General features: G+C 40.3%; 1 protein-coding gene and 1 pseudogene across 4 annotated transcripts in view; both read right to left on the minus strand.

The window, feature by feature from the left end:
• Window positions 1-1,342: 1,342 nt before the first annotated feature.
• On the minus strand, window positions 1,343-16,247 carry LOC119566440 (annotated as a pseudogene).
• Window positions 16,248-21,205: 4,958 nt separating this feature from the next.
• Window positions 21,206-25,338, minus strand: part of RASSF3 (Ras association domain family member 3) — a 173,136-nt gene continuing 169,003 nt past the window's right edge. For all 4 annotated transcript variants that reach the window (XM_037887319.2, XM_043548420.1, XM_043548415.1 and 1 more), the window contains one exon: window positions 21,206-24,022. In XM_037887319.2, coding sequence (XP_037743247.1) covers window positions 23,873-24,022 — 150 coding nt within the window. In that variant the 3' untranslated portion in view covers window positions 21,206-23,872. The remainder of the gene's footprint in view (window positions 24,023-25,338) is intronic.

The raw sequence follows: 25,338 nt of genomic DNA on the forward strand, positions 1-25,338 counted from the left end.
GTGGGAATTGAACTTCAGCAGCAGGAGCTAGAATCAGTTTTACCCAGTAGATTCAGGAGAGATCAAAAATCAAGACAGACCAAAAAAAGTCTTTAAAATATCATGACTTTTGATCTCTTGAGGTTGGCAATGCTGTATTGCTTTTCAGTATCTAGAAAGGGAAGTGAAAGTATTGGAATGCCATTGCCTGTTGAAGGTAGCAAAGAATGGAGGAGTCTTTTTTCCTTTAGCTTACCACCACCCAAAACCTGAAAAACATGGTAGTGTCTCTTAATACCACCTTAGCTGTCACCAAAGTAAGATTGTGTTAATACCAGTTTAGCTTAAGTTAACATAAAACAAGTGTCCAGAGGTAGTTGTATACAGTGTTATACTCAGTTTAATTATACCTGTTTCTAAACTACTTTAGGTCAACTAGTATAACTAGTTTATAGGTGCATTTATACGTGCATTTATACTTCTGTCCGGCTAAGGACCTAGTAAGGTATCTAGAGCATAGGCCAGTTGTCATACCTAAGTGTTAGCTTTTCTGTGAAAATAGTTGATACCCAAGATTGCCAGCTGTAGAAGATTCCCTGTGGCTTACCCAGAAATCCATGCCTATTTACTAATCAAAGGTCTTGTCTACACAAACAAACAATGTGTGGCAAGCTGGGGTGTAAATATACCCCACCCTAGCCTGATATCAGTATCTATGTGGACCCTACTGCCGTACACTAAAATTCCTAGCACACTTTGATCTACCCTTCTTTGAAATGGGGAGTATGTCAAAGCACACTAGGGAACTTCTAGTGTGCAGCAGGCTACTATGGGGTAAAGTTACTACAAGCCCTTAGTGCAGAATAGAGTTCTAACTTTCCCCACACTCTTAGAGGGCAAATGCACACCCAAAACATAAGTAGTTGGTGAGAAGAACATGACTACAAAGAACATGAAATGTATACTCAAAGTAACCTCTAAGTATCATGGAGGTCTAGGCCCTGTGGAGATTAGCCTATATTCAAGCAATCAGAGGAAAGCTTAACTTCTACATCTGCCTGTGCAACTTCACAGCTTACACAATCCCTTATTACTGGATTTCAACCTTAATTTAAAGTGGATAATTGCTTAATCATCAGTATAATCCCTCTGCTACCTGAGCCAAAATGGAGCATTACCTTATCTAAGTTCTAGCTGAAATACTTGTACAATGTTGGAGGAAAATTCCAATATTAAAGTAGTGTGCAGAAGAGCTGTGTTTCTGAAAATGCTTTTAAGTAGTTTGAAGAAACACCACTGTTTTTCTTTCCATGTACGTGAGTTAGGTATATTGGAATCATACACAAAACTTGACAGTTAGGTATTAGTTTAGCACCGCAAGAAATGGCTGTTCTGTATTACCTCTGTGTTTCCCCATTGTGCTCAAAGACATCTCTAATGGCCATGTCATGCTACCATCAGGGTCATGAAAACTCTCTACAGTTTCTCCTTGGTCATTAATTTCTAAGAATAAGTCATGTTTATGTAGAAAGATGCTATAGAGTGATACTGGCAGAACCTGTAAAAATGTAAGACGGCATTGGTTGTTTCAGAACATGTTCCATTAAAGGAAAATTGGTGTTAATATAAGGGGGATTATGTAGGTACAGATGTAACAGTGCAGATCTGGCACTTGCCAGATAACTTTACTGTTGTGGGCAGATGCAAATAAACCAACAGCTAAAGCACACTGATAACTTTCACTCAACTGTTTCCGCCACAGCTGGATGTCTGATAGCTCTAAGGTAAGTAACAGGTTGGTGACTCCTGAAATACAGTCACTGCTTTAGCATCTCAGGAAACGGTGGGCATTAGTGGGGCTTATTATAAATTGGCAAAAAGGACTTACTTTATAATGTGTGAGAGACTGGGGTCCCAGGGGAGCCACACTGAGATTACTCAATTAGGGGAAACTACAAAGAATGGGACAGACAATCCCCAAAGCTGATGGGTATTCCAATACTTAGATTTACCAAGCCAGCACAAAACAGCTTCTATAATACCTTTCTGGATACCCAGAAAACACAGTTCCCTTTAGCAACCCAGCCTTGGGTTTCCACCTAGACTCACAAATCACATATGATGATTACTGAAAATCTTATTAAACATATAAGAAAGTTCTACCACTCCCAAAGGATTGGACACATTACCTCCCAAGTTAATGAATATTTCAAATCTTGCCCAAATACACGCTTACAGCCAATTCTTACTAACTAAACTAAAATTTATTAAAAATATACATATATTGGTTAAAAGATCATGAACAAGAATATAGTTCTGAGATTAGCTTCATAGTAGGGACGGTGAGCTTTGTAGTTGCAAAGAGTTGTTTCACAGTTAATCCATAGGTTGTAGTCCAATGTTCATATCCAGGTGGGACTGGATATCTCAAGCTTACCCTGCATAAAGCATTAAGCAGATCTGAGATGAAAGGATCAGGTCTCAAGAGTCTTTTTATAGTGTTTTCTGGCATCCTCTTATCTATACAGTCCTGGGTGAACAATAGGCTTTTGAAAGTATCCTTCTATTTCCTAAACATCATCAGTAATTACTACATGGATTAACATAAGGAAATTTATCCATTAAGCAGTTTATCAAAAATTTTAAAGAGACATAGACAATGATATTTCACTCAAGATTCATCTAAATGTTGAATATTCCCTTTTGATCGTTGAATCAATAGCTATAGTAATAAACAGGAACTGTCTGTTTACATGGCTAATATCTAACAAGACAGAAGTAAAGATACTATTAGTATCACCTTTAACTCTCTAACAATACAGGTTTGCATTTCAAAGTTCTAGCCCATCTAACATGGAATTGCCCTAATTACCATTTACATAGTTCCCAAAATGTCTCTAAAGGTTGAATCTGGGTCATTTAGCCTGCGAGCTGCTTAACCCTTTTTGGCCATCTGTCACAATGTGGACTTGCTAAAGCAGAGTTGAAATCACTTACCAATCCGAATCAAAATTATGTATCAAGTACTACGAAAGAAATGATGAGCTGAAATTTCCCTAAGCAATTTACTTAATCTCAGCCAACTGCAGGGTGATAATTTTACTCTGTGGGAGAAAGATGAAGTCTTAGCACTGACTTTCTGTACATGCAGGCAAATAACGGTGTTCCAATAGCAAAATCCCAGCTGGGCATCATAGTTTAAGGCTTCTACAACTGCCTTAGAGTAGAAGTAATCAAAATGCAGGAGGTAGCATACTTAGACTATAAGTGCTTTTGGGTGGGGACAATGTTTGTATGGCAACTCAGACAATGGGGTCGTGGTCTATGATATCTTGTCTACACTAAGGGCTTGCTTCTGTAGTGGTGCACCTTCCTAGGTCACACACAGCTTATACCAACAGTGCTTTTGCCAGCACCACTTATATCAATTCCCTGGCCAAGAAAGACACTGCCAACATCACTTCTTTGCTGGTAGAACTTACAGCAGCACAGCAAAGACCATTTAAAACAAAAGATAATAGCCCGAACCAACAGTTCTCCAGAAGTAGTTTTAAGTTTAGGTCAGGCCTGTGGTTTGAACATGCTACTGCAATACTACTGTTACACAATGTCAGATTTAATTCACCTTTGCAATAAATTTCTTCAGGGACAAAGTCCTAAAGCATTCCGAAAAGGAGCAAAAGAAACTAGGAAAGCAAGGAGTAGATATTCCCAGTCTGTATGTGCCTCTCTTTGATAGTCTGATGTTACCTGGATAGCCAGGTAGGCTTCAGACCAGCACTAGATCCATTCAGCCAATAGCTGCCAAAAAAAGTGAATTCATATTTTTATATCCATTTAGGTACAGCAGTCATTGAGGGACACAGTACAGATTGAAGTGACACTAGAGGAGGTTTTGGAATGAATTGAGAAACTTAACAGTAACAAGTCACTGGGATCAGATGGCATTCACCCAAGAGTTCTGAAAGAACTCAAATGTGAAATTGCAGAACTATTAACTATGGTTTGTAACCTGTCCTTTAAATCAGCTACTGTACCCAATGACTGGAAGATAGCTAATGTAATGCCAATATTTAAGAAGGGCTCTAGAGGTGATCCTGGCAATTACAGACCGGTAAGTCTAATGTCAGTACCGGGCAAATTAGTTGAAATAATAGTAAAGAATAAAATTGTCGGACACATAGAAGAACATAAATTGTTGGGCAAAAGTCAACATAGTTTCTGTAAAGGGAGATCATGTCTTACTAATCTATTAGAGTTCTTTGAGGGGGTCAACAAACGTGGATAAGGGGGATCCAGTGGAAATAGTGTACTTAGATTTTCAGAAAGCCTTTGACAAGGTCCCTCACCAAAGGCTCTTATGTAAATTAAGTTGTCATGGGATAAGAAGGAAGATCCTTTCATGGATTGAGAACTGGTTAAAAGACAGGGAACAAAGGGTAGGAATAAATGGAAAATTTTCAGAATGGAGAGGGGTAACTAGTGGTGTTCCCCAAGGGTCAGTCCTAGGACCAATCCTATTCAATGTATTCACAAATGATCTGGAGAAAGGGGTAAACAGCGAGGTGGCAAAGTTTGCAGATGCTACTAAACTGCTCAAGATAGTTAAGACCAAAGCAGACAGTGAAGAACTTCAAAAAGATCTCACAAAATTAAGTGATTGGGCAACAAAATGTCAAACTAAATTTAATATGGACAAATGTAAAGTAATGCACATTGGAAATAATAACCCCAATTATACATACAATATGATGGGGGCTAATTTAGCTACAACTAATCAGGAGAAAGATCTTGGAGTCATCATGGATAGTTCTCTGAAGACGTCCACGCAGTGTGCAGCGGCAGTCAAAAAAGCAAACGGGATGTTAGAAATCATTAAAAAAAGGGATAGAGAATAAGACAGAGAATATCTTATTGCCCTTATATAAATCCATGGTACACCCACATCTTGAATATTGCGTACAGATGTGGTCCCCTCATCTCAAAAAAGATACACTGGCATTAGAAAAGGTTCAGAAAAGGGCAACTAAAATGATTAGGGGTTTGGAATGGGTCCAATATGAGGAGAGATTAAAGAGGCTAGGACTTTTCAGCTTGGAAAAGAGGAGACTAAGGGGGGATATGATAGAGGTATATAAATCATGAGTGGTGTGGAGAAAGTGAATAAGGAAAAGTTATTTACTTGTTCCCATAATATAAGAACTAGGGGCCACCAAATGAAATTAATGGGTAGCAGGTTTAAAACAAATAAAAGGAAGTTCTTCTTCACTCAGCGCACAGTCAACCTGTGGAACTCCTTGCCTGAGGAAGTTGTGAAGGCTAGGACTATAACAGGGTTTAAAAGAGAACTTGATAAATACATGGAGGTTAAGTCCGTTAATGGCTATTAGCCAGGATGGGTAAAGAATGGTGTCCCTAGCCTCTGTTTGTCAGAGGGTGGAGATGGATGGCAGGAGAGAGATCACTAGATCATTACATGTTAGGTTCACTCCCTCTGGGGCACCTGGCATTGGCCACTGTTGGTAGACAGGATACTGGGCTGGATGGACCTTTGGTCTGACCCAGTATGGCCGTTATTATGTTCTTAGTATATCAGTTGCTGTACAATTCACACAAGAGGATTTTCAAAATGTAGCAGAAGGGGCTTCACCAGAAGCAGCAAATCTATTTGAACAAAGGGGATACTATTTATTGGCTATCCATCACAATGCTAATTGCATACAATTTACATAACTTAAATCTGTTCCTCAGAGCAGCACCATATAGTGGCTCCAGGCAGGGAAAACTACTTGCAGAACTCAACACATTCTTTGTAAAATGAGAACTCTGCTCTATCACGTTAAAATTAGCTCTGATGTTGTAGGAGATGACCAAAATTCAAGACACACACGCGCACACACGCACACACACACAAACTTTTTAAAAAATGGAAAACCATGGTAAATTCAACTTATCTTAATTTGAAGAATGGGGTATTTGGCTAATAACGGTAATCACACAAATATTCTCACTTTCTGAAGGCAACTTTAGGAAGTCCAGATGTGCAAGTGTTTATAAGGAATGATTATTTAACCAGGACAATTGCAATAAGGTTTGATGAAATTAGGAACCAAAGTACAGTAGCTGTATATGAGCAAGTATCTAGAAAAACTTTATACTGGGTGGAGTGGCTTTCCACCTCCACTTAAAGCATACTTCCATTTCAAAATTAACTGAACCTCAAGCGTTGGCCTTCAAAAAAGTTAATTTTAAACATTTCCAATACTATCATTTTTAAATGGATAGTTTCAGCGAAAGCATTGGAAAATTATGCTTGGGACTAGAAATTAAATCAACAAATCAACAGCCTAACCTGATTTGCAATGTTTTAATTCCAGGAGGGAAAATTGAGGTTTTACATATGGTATAATTCTGCATGTGCTGGTTTCTGTGATTAATATGTAGTCTTCATTTGGAGACCATGCATGTGCCATGTACAGGCCACTGAGCAGAGTTCTGGCTATTCTTGTTACAGGGTCATAGGCCAGCAGACATCCAAGATGGTTAGTTTCTATGACCTTAACCAAAACAAGTCATTAAAAAATGAAAGGACTTAGCTAGATATTTTAAAAGAAATCTGGATTCAATGACTAACAGAAAATCGCCAGCAGTTGTTTTAACAGTTTAATTAAAAGCAGACCTTATACATGGTACCACCATCTTAATATAAAAGACAAGCTTGCAACACTGTAAAGGAACAGACTGCTCTGTTCACTGTTTATTTCAATGAATCCCCAGGGTTGTATACCTGGCTGATCACAGCCCTCATGAAGTGAGAGAGAAGCCTCTCTGCTTCCTCTACAAGTCAGAGGAAAAAGTTTGGCAGTAAAGCCCCGAATCAGAACTCACTCTGAGGCATATCCTGCTTTGCCAAGCTGCTTGAAGCCTCTCCCTCAAGCCAGGCAAATCAGGAAACAGCATCACACCTGCTTGTCATGGCAAATAAAGATTTGACATTTCACTTCAAAATACCCCAGATAATTTAAGCAAGCTTCCTTTACTAAATGATCTGTATGACAAATTTAGATTGTTTTAACTGTAAACTCCACAAGGCAGGGGCTGCTTTTATGTTTATCTCTTGTGTGCTGTCAAGCCCTTTGTCAGCATTTAAATAAGGATGAGACTACATGATACTATGGGACTGCAGCACTGATGATTTAAGGACTATTAAATTCCATCACTTGATTTCCAGTCTCTAAGAGGAATCTTCACATCCTAAAAAGCTCTGTGGATTCACTGCACCCTAATATTCCTCTGATTTAAATTACCAGTCATCAACTTCTCACATCCTTACAGCCAAGGAAGACTGGATGAGACTCTGTTGAAAGTTCATTAACATTACTTCCGTATGGCCAGGGAGGAAGCTACAGAGCAATGCAGCATGTTCATCACCTCCGGAGCTGAGCATATTGTCTCTACAGCTTGCTTAGTTCAAACCAGTCAAACAAGCAAGAGACCAAAACTAGAAATCAAACCCATTTCTTCCAGGTGGTAGATCAGAGTACCACCAGCACCAAATGATGCTTTAAATATATTTAATCACCCCTACAAATGGCTAAGGAGAGCATCTCACCTCATATCTGTGAGGTCCCCATTTTCTATTTGAATTAGTGAAATAAATGGTCCTGTTACACGATATTTCTAGTCCAAGAACCTAAAAGGAATTCCATCTACACTTGATTAACAAAAATACCCAATGATCAAATGCAACTGACAACGTCAAAGTCAGAAAGTGTTCCTGATCTAGCTTTTAAATGAAACTACCCACTTTCACTCATCCCATCAGTCCGTTTTCTGAAAGTGAAACTATCCTAAAACATTCAATATGTGATAGAAAGTAAAAACACAATATTTTCAGTCTTGTATCCCTGTTGGTCCCAGGCTATTAAAGAGACAGGGTGAGTGAGGGAATATCTTTTATTGGACCTACTTCTGTTGGGGAAAGAGAGAAGCACTCAGAGGGTGTATCTACACTGCAAAGAAAAATTCACAGCACCACATTTCAGAGCCTGGGTCAGCTGACCTGCGCTTGCAGGGCTCCGGCTGCAGGGCTAAAAATAGCAGTGCATATGTTCCCACTTGGGCTGGAACCTGGACTCCAAAACTCTCTCCCCTCGCTGGGTTTCTGAGCCGTGAGGGAACACTTTTCACAAAATTCTCTCTCCATACCTGACCTCACTACTCATCCTGAAAGGAAACCTGCACAACAACTTCAAAAAACGAGCCTGGGAGTGTAAATTCATAACTTTGCTAGACACTAAAAATCATGGCATGGAATGCCAAATGTTTTATAATTAATGTCACAAAATGTTAGTTTTTAATTAAAAGAAACAAATATGAAATTATTTTCTCCTCATTTAGCATCTTGGTCTCCCTCAAATACTTCTTACTGAATCATTTTAAGCACTACATGCCTATGAGTCATTAACACATTGGGCTAAAAACTGGGACCAAGAAACTATATTCATAAGGCTGATTTTCTTAGAATAGTACTGCGATTTTCTGAGAATTTTCTTTTAGGAGAGAAGTTGAATAGCTCCAGTACCACATTTTTCCAAACTTCCTTCAAAGCTCAGAGGGGCATTCTGGAGGTGGAAGATGGGTGTCTAAGAAACTGACCAGTTGCTGTCAGTGAGGATGCATCTCGGTGACCTTTCACATGGGTTTAGCACCAGTGCAGCTCCACTAATGTTAGCAATGTTGGAAGCACTAACGTAGCTCAGGAAAAAGTGTTTTACCACTGCATCATTTAACTCTGCACTTACAGCAAAATATAGACAAGGCCTCACCCTCTGCAGACATTTTAACAGTGCAGAAATTTTTTTAGTCCTCTGTACACTAATAGTTAAAACAGTTTTCAGCACTTGTTAAAGGAGCAACCAGTGTAAATAACAATTATTGTCTACAGTGGTTCAATTATTGGTGTAGATGGGAATGGAAGTTGTCTGTAACTCTGAAATGTTTGGAACTCTGAACAAAGCACAGTTCGGGCTCCAGATCCAACGCTGACACTCCAGGCCAGGCTTCAGCAGCAGCTTCCTTCCCTGGGCTGGACTGAGTTTACAAGCTTGTCCCCCTCAGGCTGGCAGCACCAGTGTCTTCACCTCCTAGCTGTAGGTGGCTGCCCTGTGCGTGGGGGTGGGGTGGAGACAGAGACCCCAGATGTGCCTACCTTTAAGATGCAATTCAAACACGGTACAGTATTAGCTTTTTTTGGGGGGGTGGGGGGGTCTCTGCTAATGCTGATTGGTTACTTCCAGTTTCACATGGTGTCCTGTTGACCAGTCAATCCGTAACTCTGGTGTTCATGTCTTTGAGGTTCTACTGCAGTTCTCTTCTTTCGAAATCCAGAACCACTCTTGTTTCAGTCACCATATGGATTTCAAACGAACAACAACTAGAAATACTCCAGATCTGAGTCTACAAGAAACTACGTAGTGTTATCAGTCTTTAATAACTTTGCATGTAAAACTCAGAAAACATTAACAGCAATTAAAACAGTATTTCCGCCCCTTATTCAGCATTGTTATACAAATGAGTCAGTCTTGATTATCTCATTGGGAAAAAAAGATCACTCACCACATTCAAACACTTCTTGCTCTACTGAGTAATGAAATGAAATTGGTCACCACAGATCATCTACAGCTTCCCATCCACAGTGCCAATGTAAAGATTACCTTAAAAAAAAAAAAAAGAGAAAAAAGACTAGTTCAGAAGTGATATATACCATTGGAGTGAAGAACCTGGCATTATTTGTTCCCTTCCTCCTCCCCAAACAGAAATTGTTCTCTCCAGCATAAAGGTAAGAAACCCTATACCTTAACAAGGAGCTTAATAGAGCAGAGACAGAAAGAATGAATTATTTTTATAAGGGATTTTGTACTGAAATCTGAGTTTGACAAAGCGTAGGTTACTCAGGAAAACATATTTAAGAGTTATTTCAGGTCTCTGCCGGATCAGGGGAGAACAAGCACAAACACAGAGCTGGACTGCCTGGATTTGCCAGGGTAATGTGGTCCTGTCAGTTAACATTAAGGAAAGCATCAGTGAAGCACATACAATCTGTTCCAGCTCATAAAGGTTCTACAGTTGTAATCAGCTAGCAGAATGTGGAGTTGACAAAGAAAAGCAGGGTATCTGCATTTTCAGGTAGATTGCAATGGCTGGGCTAGTATGGGAAGGTAACCTTGCTTATAAAATTGTCAACATTCTAAGCACTCACCTTGTGCAGTAACAAATTCTTCAAGATGCATGTTCCTATGGATGCTCCACTTCATGTGCGCATGCACCTTGGGTCAGAGATTTGCTGTAGCAGTACCTGTTCAGCCCATGAATGTGCCCTACACATCCTCATGCTCTGTAATGATGATATATAGGGGTGCACGACCAAACCGCCTCCAGTTTTCTCTCCATCATAAAGTCCTGCAGAGGGCACTCCAAAGTGGAGGGGAAGGAGGGCGGGTAGTGTAGCACCCATAGGGACAAAACATCTCAAAGAACTCATTACTGCACAAGGTGAGTAACCTCTCCTTTTTCTTTCAGTAGTGTTCCTGTGATAAGTCTTCAGCAGTATCCCCAAAGGGAGGAGGGAGCTTCAGAACGTAGTCCAATACTGAAGACAGAACTGCATTGCTCACCACAGCATCTGATCTAGAGGCATGCACCATGACACAGTGCTTGAAAAAAGTATGTTCTGAAGCCCAAGTTGCTTGTTTGCAAATCTCAGTCACCGGAATATTCTTGAGTCACGCCATACAAGTACATTGAGACATTGTAGAATGGCCTAATACTCTAGAAGAAGGTTGAATGGTGGCAGAGTGGTAACATGAAATGATACAGCCAGAGAGCCATCTTTAAAGCCTTTGGGTGATGACTGTGGATCCTTTGGATCTGTCTGCTATTGAAACTGCAGTCTGGGAGACTTTTTGAATGGTTTGGTTCTGTCCAAATAGAAGGACAGTGATGGTTCTTGTTGTGTGCCGTTGTTGCCAAGAAGGTCAATGGCATTTTGGGACGTATAAGTAGGGGCATTGCCAGCAGATCGAGGGACATGATCGTTCCCCCTCTATTCGACATTGGTGAGGCCTCATCTGGAGCACTGTGTCCAATTTTGGGACCCACACTACAAGAAGGATGTGGAAAAATTGGAAAGAGTCCAGCGGAGGGCAACAAAAATTATTAGGGGACTGGAACACATGACTTATGAGGAGAGGCTGAGGGAACTGGGATTGTTTATTCTGCGGAAGAGAAGAACGAGGGGGGATTTGATAGCTGCTTTCAACTACCTGAAAGGGGGTTCCAAAGAGGATGGATCTAGACTGTTCTCAGTGGTAGCAGATGACAGAATGAGAGTAATAGTCTCAAGTTGCAATGGGGGAGGTTTAGGTTGGATATTAGGAAAAACTTTTTCACTAGGAGGGTGGTGAAACACTGGAATGCGTTACCTAGGGAGGAGGTGGAATCTCCTTCCTTAGAAGTTTTTAAGGTCAGGCTTGACAAAGCCCTGGCTGGGATGACTGAGTTGGGGATTGGTCCTGCTTTGAGCAGGGGGTTGGACTAGATGACCTCCTGAGGTCTCTTCCAACCCTGATATTCTATGATTCAAGGTATGGAAGGCAGCTTCTTGCCTAGTCTGATGTTTTGAAGAAAAAAACTGGGCGATGAATGGTCTGGTTAACATGAAACTCTGAAGACATCTGACCTTAGGAAAAAACTTAAGACTGCTGTGGAGTACGCAGGGCCCTGATTAAAAGATACCCTACGTGCAGCTATTTGGGGCCTTCTCCTGGAGTATTTGTGTGGGCAAAACTTTCATTGGTTTTGATGGGCGTTTTATCCACGTAGGGAGTCCAGGATCAGGTCAGTCATTAGCCTCACTGTCACCAGCTCTCAACCTAGTAAAACATTAATACTGTACTGGTTTATACACACTTTTTAGCAATGTTTCTCTTGTCTAATTTCAGCTGAGAAACACATTTGTGGCACATTTTCTTGTACATGAGACCAACTAATGTGCTTTATTTGCTGCTACAACATGAATATAGAAAATGTATTGAAGAGAAAGTTACTCACCTTGTGCAGTAACTGAGGTTCTTCTAGATGGTTGTCCCTGTGGGTGCTCCACTTGAGGTGTCTTGGTGCCCTGTGCTTCTAATTGGAGATTTGCAGGAGCAGTGCCCCAGTTGGCTGCGCACGGCAGCCGCCTCGCACCGCTCCGTGTGCACAGCCAACCATTCCCCAGTTCCTTCTCTACCCCAGAGGATCGACGTGAAAGTCTGAAGTACAGGAGAGGAAGGGGGGTAGTGGAGCACCCACAGGGACAACCATCTTGAAGAACTTCAGTTACTGCACAAGGTGGGTGCTCCACTTTAGGTGGCTGTAAAGCAGTGCCCCTCAGTGGAGAGGAGGGGCTTCGGAGTTCATTTATTTACAGTGGAGAGCACAGAGAGTCCGAAGTGAGCATGTGCAGCTGACTGCTATTCTAGGGCACAGTATTTGGTGAAAGTATGGGGTGATGTCCAGGTAGCTGTTTTACAAACATCAGTGACGGGTACATCTTTGAGAAAGGCTATCAATGTGGACATAGCTCTAGTGGAGTGTGTGCAAAGTCCGGAAGGAGCTTGTACGTTGTATTTTTGGTAACATAATTGGGTACAGTTAGAGATCCATTTAGAAAGTCTCTGTTTGGAAATGGTTTGACTTTGTGACCATTCTGTTGTGGATACGAATAGTCTGGATGTTTTTCTGAATGTTTTTGTTCTCTCTGCGTAGAACGCCAGCGCTCTGCGGACATCCAGCATGTGTAGGGATGCCTCCCTGTTGTCGGCGTGTGGCTTGGGGAAGAATACAGGTAATTAAATGGGTTAGTTGAGATGGAAGGAGGAGGTGACCTTGGGTATGAATTTAGGATGTGGTCGTAGGACTACTTTGCCCTTGAGGAATGTGATATAAGGTGGGTGTGCCATTAGAGCACCCAACTCTCCCACCCTTCTTGTTCATGTGATCACTACTAAAAAGGCGACTTTCATGGATAAGTGAAAGAATGAGCAGGTCGCTAGCCATTCAATGGGTTTGCTCATGAGGGCACGGAGAACAAGGTTCTACATAGGGGTCGGGTCCCTTAGTGTGGGTAAGTGTTCTCTATATCCTTGCGAAAGTGCTTGGTCAGCGAATGGGTGAAGACAGTGAGTCTGTCCACCTTAGCATGAAAGGTAGTGATAGCTGATAAGTGCACTGTGAGTGAACTAGTGGAAAGGCCCGATTTTTTGAGAGTCAATATGTAATCGAGGATTGTGCGTAGTGGGGCCAATTGTGGAGTAATTTGCTTGTCCTGGCACCAGATGGAGAATCGTTTCCACTTGTGCACCTATGTTTTTTGTGTGGACAGTCGTCGGCAGTTTGATAGAATGTCCTGCACTTCCTTGGAACAGCGTGTTTCAAGTTCTGTCATCCATGGATTATCCAAGCCTTGAGATGGAGTATTGGAATGTTGGGGTGACTGCGGCATCCTGCATCCTATGTCAGCAGATGAGACACCGGGGAAAGGGTTCATGGTGGTCTCACAGCCATCTGGTCCAGGTATGGGAACCATGTTTGTCTGGGCCATGTTGGTGCATTTAGGATGACTCTGGATTTGTCTTTCCTGATCTTGTGAAGGACATGGCTCAATAAGGGGATTGTGGGGGGAAGGCATACAGGAGCGGGGCTTCCCATTTGATAAGGAAGGCGTCTCCCAGAGTTGTTCCCCAGTCCAGCTCGGGAAAAGTATTGTGGGCATTTGGCATTGTGGATCATTGAGGAAAATCCCCATTGTTTGAATATAGTTTCTAGTATTCCTGGGTCCAGCTCCCAATCATGCATTTGTGAGAAGTTCCTGCTTAGGTCATCTGCTGTAGCATTCTGGCTTGCAGGTAGGTAGGATGCCGTGATATGTACATATTTTTGGACATGCTGCATTGCCAGAGGTGAACTGCTTCTCTACAGAGCAGGTAAGATCAGGCCCCTCCTTGGCGATTTATATAAAACACAGTCGCCAAGTTGTCCCTGAGAATCTAGACAGTTTTGTTGCTCATAAGGGGGAGAAAGTGGTGGCAGGTGTTTCGGACTCCTCGTAGCTCCAGTAGATTTATGTGGAGATTAGACTCCGCTAGGGACCAGCGGCCCTGGATGGTGTTTTTGGACAAGCATGGCCCCCCATCCCACCAGAGAAGCATCCGTGGTGATAGTTACCGATGGGGGTTCCCGTTGGAAGGGGACACCTGAGCAAACGTTTGTTTGTTTTGTCCACCATGTGAGTGAGTGTTTCACTCCGCTGGGCATTGTAAGACATCTGTTGATGGAGTGTCTGTGAGGAATATAGACAGTGCATAGCCAGGTTTATAGACATCTCATATGAAGCCTGGCATGTTTCACAACAAATGTTGTAGCTGACATGTGCCCTAGAAGTTGTAGGCACGTTCTGGTGGACGTTTGTGGGCTGTTGTAATAATTACATACTGTTGTAATTAGGTTTGTTAAGGTAATAAACCATTGTTGGAGTAGCTGTGCTGATGCCGTGATACAGTCGAGGTGTGCCCCTATAAAGTCCAGTTGTTGGGTTGGAGTTAGGGTGTATTTCTGAAGGTTGATTTGTAACCTTAGGTTTGTAAACAGGGCTAAAGTGGTGTGAGTGGCATCAGCTGCCTCCTGGTATGCTGGTGCTTTGAATAGGCAGTTGTCTAGGTAGGGAAAGATTATCACACCCTGCCTGTGAAGGTGTGCTCCTGCAACGCTGAGAACTTTGGAAAATACCCTGGGGGCTGTGGATAGGCTGAAGGGGAGCACCCTGTACTGGTAGTGCAGGTTCTGAACAGTGAATCAGAGGAACCTCCGGTGGATAGTGACGTGAAAGTGAGAATCCTGTAGGTCGAGGGCCAAGAGACAATCTCCTTTCTCCAGTGCCGAAATTGTGTTTGCTAGGGTTAACCATCTTGAAGCGCTGTGTTCCCATGAACTTGTTTAGTTTGTGCAAGGCCAGAATGGGCCTCCATCCACCTGTTTTCTTCTGAGTAAGAAAGTAATGTGAATAAAATCCCGTATGAGCTGGTACAGGTTCCACAGCTCCAAATTGCAGAAAATGATTTATTTCCTGCTGTAGCAGGTGCTCGTGACATGGGTCCCGAAGAGGGATGGGGAAGAGGGTGGGTAGGTGGAATAGAGACAAAGGGGATGGAATAACCCATCTGTATAATTTCCAGAATCCACTTGTCTGAGGTGATGGTTCTCCAAACAGGGTAAAAAGTTGTAAGGCGGTCCCTAAATGAGCTGGAAATTAAAAGTGACTCTGGAATTGGAGAATGTGGGGCTCTCGTGTTCTCGACCAACACTTCAAAACATTTGCCTGGAAGTGTATGGTTGAGATGTAGACGACTGTTCTTGCATTAGTCGGCATCTCGTCTGGCGCTGCTTGCGGTGTTGGTCATAATTTCTTTGAGGCTGGCTGTATGCGGCAGTCTGGAATCGCTGGTTATAGAATATGCCCTGTTTCTTTTTGTTCGCAGGGACATATATTCCCAGTGTCTTTAATGTTGCATGTATCCTTCAAGGTGTGTAAGGATACATCTGTGCTCTCTGCGAACAATTTTTGGTCTTTGAAAAGTAAGTCCTCTACGGTAGCCTGAACTTCCCTGGGAAGCCAGTGAGATAGACCCAGGAAGCCCTCTGCATGACGACAGATGTGGCGATTGATTGGACTGAAATAAGAGGAATATCTAGAGTTGTTAAGGGGACTGCTGTCATTCTGACTGAAGCCAAAGGTGGTAGAGAAGGAACTGAGGAACGGTTGGCTGCGCACCTGTGGTAACCGCTTGGAGTGGGCTCCGATTAGAAGTGCAGGGTGCCAAGACGCCTAAAGTGGAGCACCCACAGGGACAGTCCTCGAAGAAGAAAGTTAAATTACTTCTCAGCAAACATACACATTACTGAACTTAAAAGTAAAAATAAACGAGGACCTACATGAATGGCTCTGGATCACTAGGCGACGGCAAAAGGTAAATACCAACAATGTTTGAAATGGCAGCAAGAAAGTTACCTCTTCCAATTGAGTTAAAGGGTTCTCCTTTGTTATTTTCATACAGAATCGGGGAAAAAACATCTTAACTTTTGAGGTCAAATCAAGTTTTATAAATATGTCATATTACATTCAGCGTCTACATTATTTTCAGTCTTTACAGTAGCACAAAGGTTGACATCTACATATTTCCAAACGTCCGTACTTTCAGTTTCTGTTTGTGCAGAAAAGCTTTTCCCTTAATTACATTTGGTTTCAGTTTAGCTAGCAAATGCAGAGAGTATTTTCGTCATTTGGACTTGTTAATTCAAAGTTGAGAAACTGGGAGTTGAAAGAGCAGAAAAACTTTTGTTTTTCTTTTCCAATCTATGAATAAAAACCAGGTGGGAGAGGATATGATTTGCTAGTTCTAAAAAAACTTGAAGTTCGTGGAGCGAGATTTTCAACAATATTTAGGCACCAAAAGATGCAGATAATTGACTAGTGGGATTTTCAAATGAAGGTTAGGCAGCTAACTCCCACTAATTTCAAATGGAAGAAATTTTTCCTAATGCTTACATATCAATACTAGGAGTCTAGGTAGCAAGCAAGAGGAATTGGACTTTTTCATGGATGAGAAAAAATTTTATATAGTCGGCATTACTGAAACCTGGTGGGATGATTGGAATGCAAAATCTCTGGTTATAACCTGTTTAGGAAGGACAGAGTGGGTAAAGAGGTGGGCATGGCACTCTACATTTAGAGTTTGAGCATTATTGATAACTCAGAACTGCAGGATCTTGAATGGATAAGGCTCAGTGTGCTAACTGCAAACCCACGATGTACTGGTCGGGGGGATCTATTAAGATAACCAAATCTAACTAGAGAACAGAATGAGTTACTCCTTAAGCACCTAAACATATAGTGACTTGATTACAGCGTATATGTACCTTCACAGGGAGAAAATACCAGATACTAAAAGGCTCTTTAATCTAGAGGAGAAAGGCGTAACAAGAACCAATAACTGGAAACTGAAGTCAGATAAATTCAAGTTAGACACAAATTTTCAAGAGTGAGCTTGAATAATCACTGGAACAAACTATCATGGCAAGTGGTGGATTCTCCATCTTTGATGTCTTTCAAATCAAGACTACCAACCTTTCTGGAAGTTATGCTTTAGTCAAACAAGTTATTGGGCTCAATATGGGGTAACTTGGTGATAATTAAGGACCTGAGAAATACAGGAAGTCAGACTAGATGATCTGATGGTCCCTTCTGGCCTTAAACTCTATGAATTCATGAGCCTGCTTAAACACTTTTGAAAATTCCATTGGGCACCCATCTGCATCTTTAGAGACCTAAAAACCTTTGAAAATCTGGCCCCTGGTGACCAGAATCAGTATGTCAATTCACTAACTATACTTAATAGTTCCTTTGTTTAATAAATCAGGTAGTTTTAAATGCAAAACATGTTTACATAAAATTTTTTTCTTATGTATCCAGCACATTTAATGTAGTTTTATTAGCTCAATTTTTTGTACATTTAATTGAATTCCAATTTCTGTCCAAATGCATCTTGACACACATCATGAGTAAACAAACATTATCTAGTGCGACAGGGTTGGGCCGGATGGCTACAGGAGAGTAATAGAAGGCAGATACATTAGCCCCAGGTTAAGTAGGTCCCTTTTCCCTGGGTAAGGTAACAGGGAAGGTTCCAGAACAATCAGGAACCTTCTGGAGACAATTAAGACAGACAGGCTGATTAGAACACCTACAGCCAATCAAGAAGCTGCTAGAATCAATTAAGGCAGGCTAATCAGGGCACCTGGGTTTAAAAAGGAGCTCACTTCAGTTTGTGGTGCGCATGTAAGGTGCTGGGAGCAAGAGGCGCTAGGAGCTGAGAGTGAGAACACATACTGTTGGAGGACTGAGGAGTACAAGCATTATCAGACACCAGGAGGAAGGTCGTATGGTGAGGATAAAGAAGGTGTTGGGAGGAGGCCATGGGGAAGTAGCCCAGGGAGTTGTAGCTGTCGTACAGCTGTTCCAGGAGGCACTCTAGACAGCTGCATTCCACAAGGCCCTGGGCTGGAACCCAGAGTAGAGGGCAGGCCCGGGTTCCCCCCAAACCTCCCAATTCCTGGTCAGACACAGGAGGAGTTGACCTGGACCGTGGGTTCACAAAAACGGCCGAACTGAGGGCTGCCGTGAAGCTCGAAGGCGAGCAAATCCGCCAATAAGCGCAAGACCCACCAAGGTAGAGGAGGAACTTTGTCACACTAGTAAACAAGAAACATGTCACTCACAATTCTCTAACATAAAACATTTAAAAATTAAGAATTGGAATAGATTTATTTTATGCTATATAATTACTTAAATGTATATAGATAAGTGTCCTCCTGTTTAGCAACAAGATGTACAAAATTAAGTACAAAGGCCCTATTTGGTTGCAAATCAACATTTTTTAATAGTTATACCAACCAGTGAAAATGAACTTATCTTCAGGAAAAATAACTAAAAAGTACAAATGCAAAATAAGGCTAAAATCAAATATTTAAATTAAGGTTTTCTCCTTGCTGATTTAAGTCATGATTAAAATTGGTGCTTTAAATCACTGATTTAAAATCAAACCACCCAGATTTTAATAATCCACCCTTTACACTTTTTCAATGGTTCTCTCATCTATAATTTAAAAGTTTGGCTAGTATTTTGTCATAAAAATTAAAAACAGCAAATTAGCATTGTTACGAATTACACCTGGTAGGACACGCACACAAGTGCTACGAATTACACCTGGTAGGACACGCACACAAGTGCTACGAATTACACCTGGTAGGACACGCACAGTTCGAATCTAGGCTGAGGCACAGAAATAAAGTCCACAACTGCAGAGTTCCCAAAAGACACTAAGTTTATTACGCTCAAGCGTGGTGCCCCCCTGCTAGCCAGGAGGGGACCCTGAATACAAATTATACAAAGGTTATATACTTTTTAGCAAAGCATGTTGCCCTCGTGCATCGGAAACCTTAGCCAATAAACAAACCCTTGTCTTATCTACCACCTATTCCTGCTTGGTGCATTCCTCGTGCTATACCAGTATGTTAATTACACAGCATGGTCCTAAAGCCATGCATCAGTAACTTTTATTATCAGGATGGGAGGCCTCACATCAAGGCCAAGAGACAGGGAGTTAGAGACTGACAAAAACCAGATACTGCAAATCAAGGCAGGCTGGAGACAAGGAGGAGGATTTTCACACGGATTCGGTATCTAAGGATTACTCCTCCTGGTGTATGATGTGCTGGCATTTAGACAATGGTGGGCCCCAAACCAAAATGGAGTCACATGTGCTAACTTTTCCTTAACAGCATTTAAGGTTTAATAAATTTTAAAGGGCAGCAGATTTTTAAATAATTTAACTTTTATGTCCTTTAATGGTTTAAGAGGTACACTGTTTAAAAACAGGATTTAAAATGTCAGTTTCTTCAATCATGATACTAACAGAATATTAAAACCAGTTAATTTTAAATACTCCAATCCCTTGTTGTTTTTGCTGTTTGTTTACTTTTTCCATTTTATCATCAATTTGGACAGTGACAAAATCTCAATGTTATAATGTTTAAAGTACAACTATTACCAAAGAAAGTGTTTAATTTGTTAAAAACTTTCCACTGGAATTTTTTAAGAAAACAATCCATGAAAACATTTCTTCTGATTTCATGTTTCGTAGAATCATGTTCTTCCAAAACCTAAATTTTGGGCCACCTTTCAGTTGAACGTGTCCCTTACAAATTCAAAGCACCCTTAATCCAAGTGCTGGTGCCAGAAAATAATGTACTGAAATAAGCCTTTTCTTAACAAGGTTCTTCTTAGAAGTCAAGGAATTTTTCTTTTGTTTTATAAATAAATAGCAGCTTTTAAGTAGCGTTTTTCATCATTAGATCTCACAGTGCTTTACACTTCACCTCCCTGTTCCTTGTAACTTCCATCTTACAGATAAGAAAACAAAGGAACAGAAAAGTGACTTGGCCAGTGTCAGTCAGGATGACAATAGCAGAGGTGGGAACAGAACCCAAGTCTCCAGAATCCTAATCCAATACTCGGTCCACTAAGCCACTTGGAGTGCTTATATTGTTAATCAAACTAGGAGCCAAAATAAAAAATAACTTTCTATTGATGGTGTGCATATATATACCAAAGTAAATATTTCTTGTCTCATAAATTATGCCTTGGGGAATTCTGCACCACTGTGCAATGCAGAGTTTTGCAGAAATTAATGTTGTGCATGCAGAATTTCCTTTCCCCCCACAGAAATGGGCTACAGTGCTGCTGGCTGCCACTAGGGGCTGCTGAACCCAGTATCACTCAGCTCTCCCATAGAAGACATGGCCAGGGGAAAGGGGAGAGAGCTAGAGGGTTCCTGGCAGCTTCAGTTCCCAGCATGCCCTGAAGGAAGGAGGCAGTGGTGCACAGGAAACGCCACACAAGCACGGGACTGAGCATCAGGCTGTTTTTCCCTCTGGATCCCTGAGCTCTGAGGGGCAGAGGGGGGTGGGTGTCTGGGCTGGGGGGCCCTATGACTGGGCTCTGGGGGAAATGGGTGTGGGTATCTGGGCAATGGAGGGACCTGCAGCTGGGCTCTGGGGGGAGGGGTTGCGGGTATCTGGGCAAGGGGGGCCCCATGGTTGGGCTCTAGGGGAGGAGGGGTTGTAGATGTCTGGACCCTTGCCTGGGCTCTGGTGGGGCGGGGTGGGGGGGTCAGAGAAAAAGGAACTGGGTTGTCATAGGGGTTTCTTTAACTCTCTACTCCTGGGGGAATTTGTGTGTGTCTGTATTGTTACAGACATACTTACTGACAAGTATTTTGAAATAAATTACCAAAATAATTGAAACTGGCATGATTGTGTACTGTTATTTTGACACATAAAATTTGCAAAATTTTAAAATATTGTTTGCAGAATTTTAATGTTTTGGAACAGAATTTTTTATTTTTTGGCACAGAATTCCCCCATGAGTAATAAATCTTAATTTGTGCTTAAAAGGAGGCTATATTTTGCCAAGTAGCTTCCTTATAAAGAGGTCTTATTGAGCATTAAATGAACACAACATGAACTTCAGGTAATACGATATTAGCAAGGTAAAACACCACACAAATGATAAAGTACTGCCAACTTCAACTTTAATAATGGAACTATCATTTGCCATTCAATAATAACATCAAGGGGAATAAAAACTTCCCTATAAAAATAAAATTAAACTTGTCAAAATTATAAATAGTATAACTTTTTTTTAAAGACATAAATTTTAAAGGTTTCCCTGCATTGTCCCCAGGTCATTTAATCATAATTCTGGTACCATCACATAATTAATACAAAACAGTTCTGCAACAAAGGTTTGACAGCTTGATCATTTGATAATAAAATTAAAAAGAAAAAAATGAGCCAGATTTGACCATTTCTTTTAAATTAAAGCTGTTGTAGTAACCAGTGTGTAAAAAAATAAAACAAAACAGTCTTAACAACAATTAACTGTGGACTACGACAAAATTAAAATACAGTAAGTTTTTTTTTTTCCAAATTAAAACTTGTAGTGCATAAGACACTGATTGAGGTTTTGGCTAAAGCAAATGAAGATGCCCACTTTAAAGACAGATAATTTAGTTCAAGTAAAAAAGATTCACATATCTATAAACTACAGACTCAAACAGTGTTGAAATCTGAAGAACAAATGGTTCAACGTTAACTATTATCTAATGATTACATTGTTATGGTTAACACTACATAAATTAAGTGGATGTTAATAGAATATCCATCCATATGATGTAGTATTTATAGAAAAACAATGTTAACAAAATGTAAAAGTACTCCCTGAACCATTATGGTAAAGTGTCTCACTTTGATGATAAACGTCCCACATGCCCTACAATGTTACATGTGAAATAAAATAAAAACAAACAAGATATACCATATATATTTTTATAGTTAGTCCTACTTTTTAAGTTCTCTTAACACTTTAAAACATATGATTGTCTTGCTGCATCTGCAAAAAAATATTTTGCCAAAAGAAAAAAAAGGAGGTGTCCATTACTAAATAAAGGAAACAAAGGCACAATTATGTCAAATTCATATAAAGAACAGAAACATCTTGGAGTTTCACAGAGTATCCACTAGGTGTCACCAAAGTGTCAACTATTCCTTGGGAATTTACAATGAACATCTTTACAGTAAGAGAAACAATTGCTGTTCTTGAATCGCCAGCACTATTTATCCATTTCTTTACTAGCATAAATCCTGACTTTTCCCCACCATGTGGTTATGACTAAAACTTGTCAGTTATTCAAACCTTCTTCATACTTTTATTGCACACCCATTTCTTTGGTATCTTTGAACGTGCTTCTTTCGATAAATATTTCTGAAAGAATAACAATGACATTTACAGTAAAGTACAAAATTTTCTTTTGCTACATTTTTTTCCTACTCTTAATCAAGTAAATCAGCAGGTGTACAGAATTTGGTAATTAGCTGTTGGACCATTTTTTTAAAATAATATAATTAGAAAAAAATTCAAATTACCAAAACTGGAGTTAAGCGATTCATCTACAACATGACCAATATATTCTAATTCTCTGCTTCCTTGGAAATACAAACAAGAAATTCTACTTCTCTTTGCCTCACTGAGCCTTTAAATAAACACACTAGTGGAGGAAGCTTTCATGTCTTCATAAGATTGTCTAAAAAATGTCTCTTTGACCTCAGCTGAAAGATCTGATTTCAGTTAGATCAATGTACCTGCATCTATATTTCTAATTTAGACATTCAGTGACCAATTAGGTGGGTGTTCCTTATAAAAATGAGATATACTCACTACCCACATTTCAAAATTTAAGCAGATAACAGCTCACTATATTTGTTACACATCTCAAACCATATATGCTTTCACATGTTTAGGAACTAGCTTCTCCAACGTAGGCAGTTTAATTTCCACTAATATGTAGCCTCCTTCCTTCTTTCCCTCCCAGTACTTGTATAAATTATCCTCATTTCTATTCTAGTGAGAATGTACACAATTCTAAAAACTTATTCATAATATTAGAACATCCTAAAACTTTATTCTTTTACAACTACTCACTAGGAAAAATAAAATTCCATTTCTTCTTCTATATTAGTATTTCCACTCTACATCCATCTTCCATCAGCTGTTACAGTCACTTCCTCTGCTCTTGCTTTCTTTTCAACTTGCTCTTTACTTTCTCCAGTAAGACTACTTTAAAATCTTCCACAATTTCACAGAACCTCAAAGGTTTTACATCCCTTCCACCTATAACTGTTTTCTCAGAAATTACACAGTAAATATTTGAAAACAGAAAGGTAGTGCAAATCTATTTAGTCTCAAACATAATGCTCCAATCTGTTTTTGATCACACATGGCTAAGCTGTTTTATTAATTTTTAAAATGATCAATTTGCACTTCCTTACTTTTAAAGCTATCATTAATATTAAAGCAAATAATAAAAAGTGGTCAAAAAATTCTTATTTGTTAGCATCCTAGATAACAGATTTAGAGCTTACACAAAGGTAACCTGGAAAGCCCTTGAAGGCACAATAGGGGGTTGTAAGTTGATGTACAAACATGCAGAATTCCTTACTTATGGGTGCAAGACACTAAGTGCCCTGATTTATGGGTCTAAATCTATAGAAAAGTACAGGTAACCCTCGCTTCACAAACCAGTCTTCTGAATAAAGAAAACTACTCTTTGCTGCTGTTCTGTACGGTTGGGTTTGGCATGCTCCAGGGCATTTTTCCTGAGTGTTCTTTGGCCCCACTTTAACCTGGTTTCCACACCCCATCAAGGGCTTCTTCAAGTTTGTCTTTGTAGGCTGCGTAACGCCTCTTTAAGATCTGTAGTTGCTCATCTTCCTCTTTGTCCAGTATACGCAAGAAGTTCTGCAGTTCAGGAAGGCTAAAGGCTTCCCACTGGGGAAAAAAAAATGGGAAAGCCTGATGTAGTGAACAGGAAATACACAAGTTACTCATATTGTATTTTTAAAGGGACACTGTCAACTCAGAATCTATTCTGCATCAAGAAAAGAGCAAAAAATAGTTTCATACTAGGCTGGAAGTCCTCCTGCTAATTTCTGTGGTTTTTGCAAACATTTTTTCTTTTTGAAACGTTTCTCTTGTCTCTTCTGTGAGAAACAATGGGGAATCTAACTACACATGAAGTGTTTGCAAATCCACAAAATAAACACAATGGGGGAAAAAAAACAGAAAAACATTTCTCTACACTCTTTTACAGCATTACTAGACATTACCTGTAACAATTAGTACATTAATACAATACATTTCCAGACACAAGACTGAGTTTTAATTTGATGGTAGCCACTTAATCCTAACAGAGTCAATGAATGAAAATTGGAACTAAGTAATTTCATCTACATCCTAATAATAGTGTTACTATTTGGCAGGGGTAATCAATAGGCAGACCATGGGCCAAATCCAGATCGCCGGAGACTTCTGAATTAATCCCGGAATCTTTTTATTTACTTATTATTATTTTTATTTTTTTTTTAATTATGTTTTCTGGTGTCTGGACCCAAACTACACCCTGCCCAAGAAACGTGGACCTTGACAAAAAAATAATTGACTACTCCTACTATATGGTGTACAAAAGCCAAGTTAGCACAATTTCCACAGTTAAGGAAATATAAAGTTAAGTTTCCTACAGAAACATCAACTTGGCCACGTTACACGGATGTATAAACTTCGATCCCTGTTTTTCTTGTAGCATACCATTTTGACAAATGGTAATATGTTGTAAACTATACAGAATGTGCAGAGTAGCAGTTAATGTTGCTGTATTTACATTAAATTTCACAGTTATTGACTATTTTAATTTACAACTTGCAACTTTAAAAATGTTGCACTGACATAGTTTTTGCACTTCATTTTCTTCTCTTTTTTTAAATGGTCTGATGCTTAATAATATTTGTATTGACATGGTCCCAAGTAGGCTTTGAACTTCACACCTGACTGAGGTAAAAGGATTGGGAGGGAAGAATTCCAACCTTTGCTGTTGCTGGAGTTGTCTGGTTAACAAGGCAGCAGCACATTGGTTTGCACTGTGGTGACTTCAGCTTGACAATGGAAAAAAAAAAAGAACCATAGGGCCCAGTCCTCTGTAACTACACTCATTTGTGCAGTTCCACTAACTTCACTGGGACTATTCATGTGACGAGAGATACACTCGACCCTAATCATTTCCAAGTATTGATTCCCAGTGGGATCTGCTT

This window comes from Chelonia mydas, chromosome 1, assembly GCF_015237465.2.
Source record: "Chelonia mydas isolate rCheMyd1 chromosome 1, rCheMyd1.pri.v2, whole genome shotgun sequence".
Taxonomy (NCBI): domain Eukaryota; kingdom Metazoa; phylum Chordata; order Testudines; family Cheloniidae; genus Chelonia; species Chelonia mydas.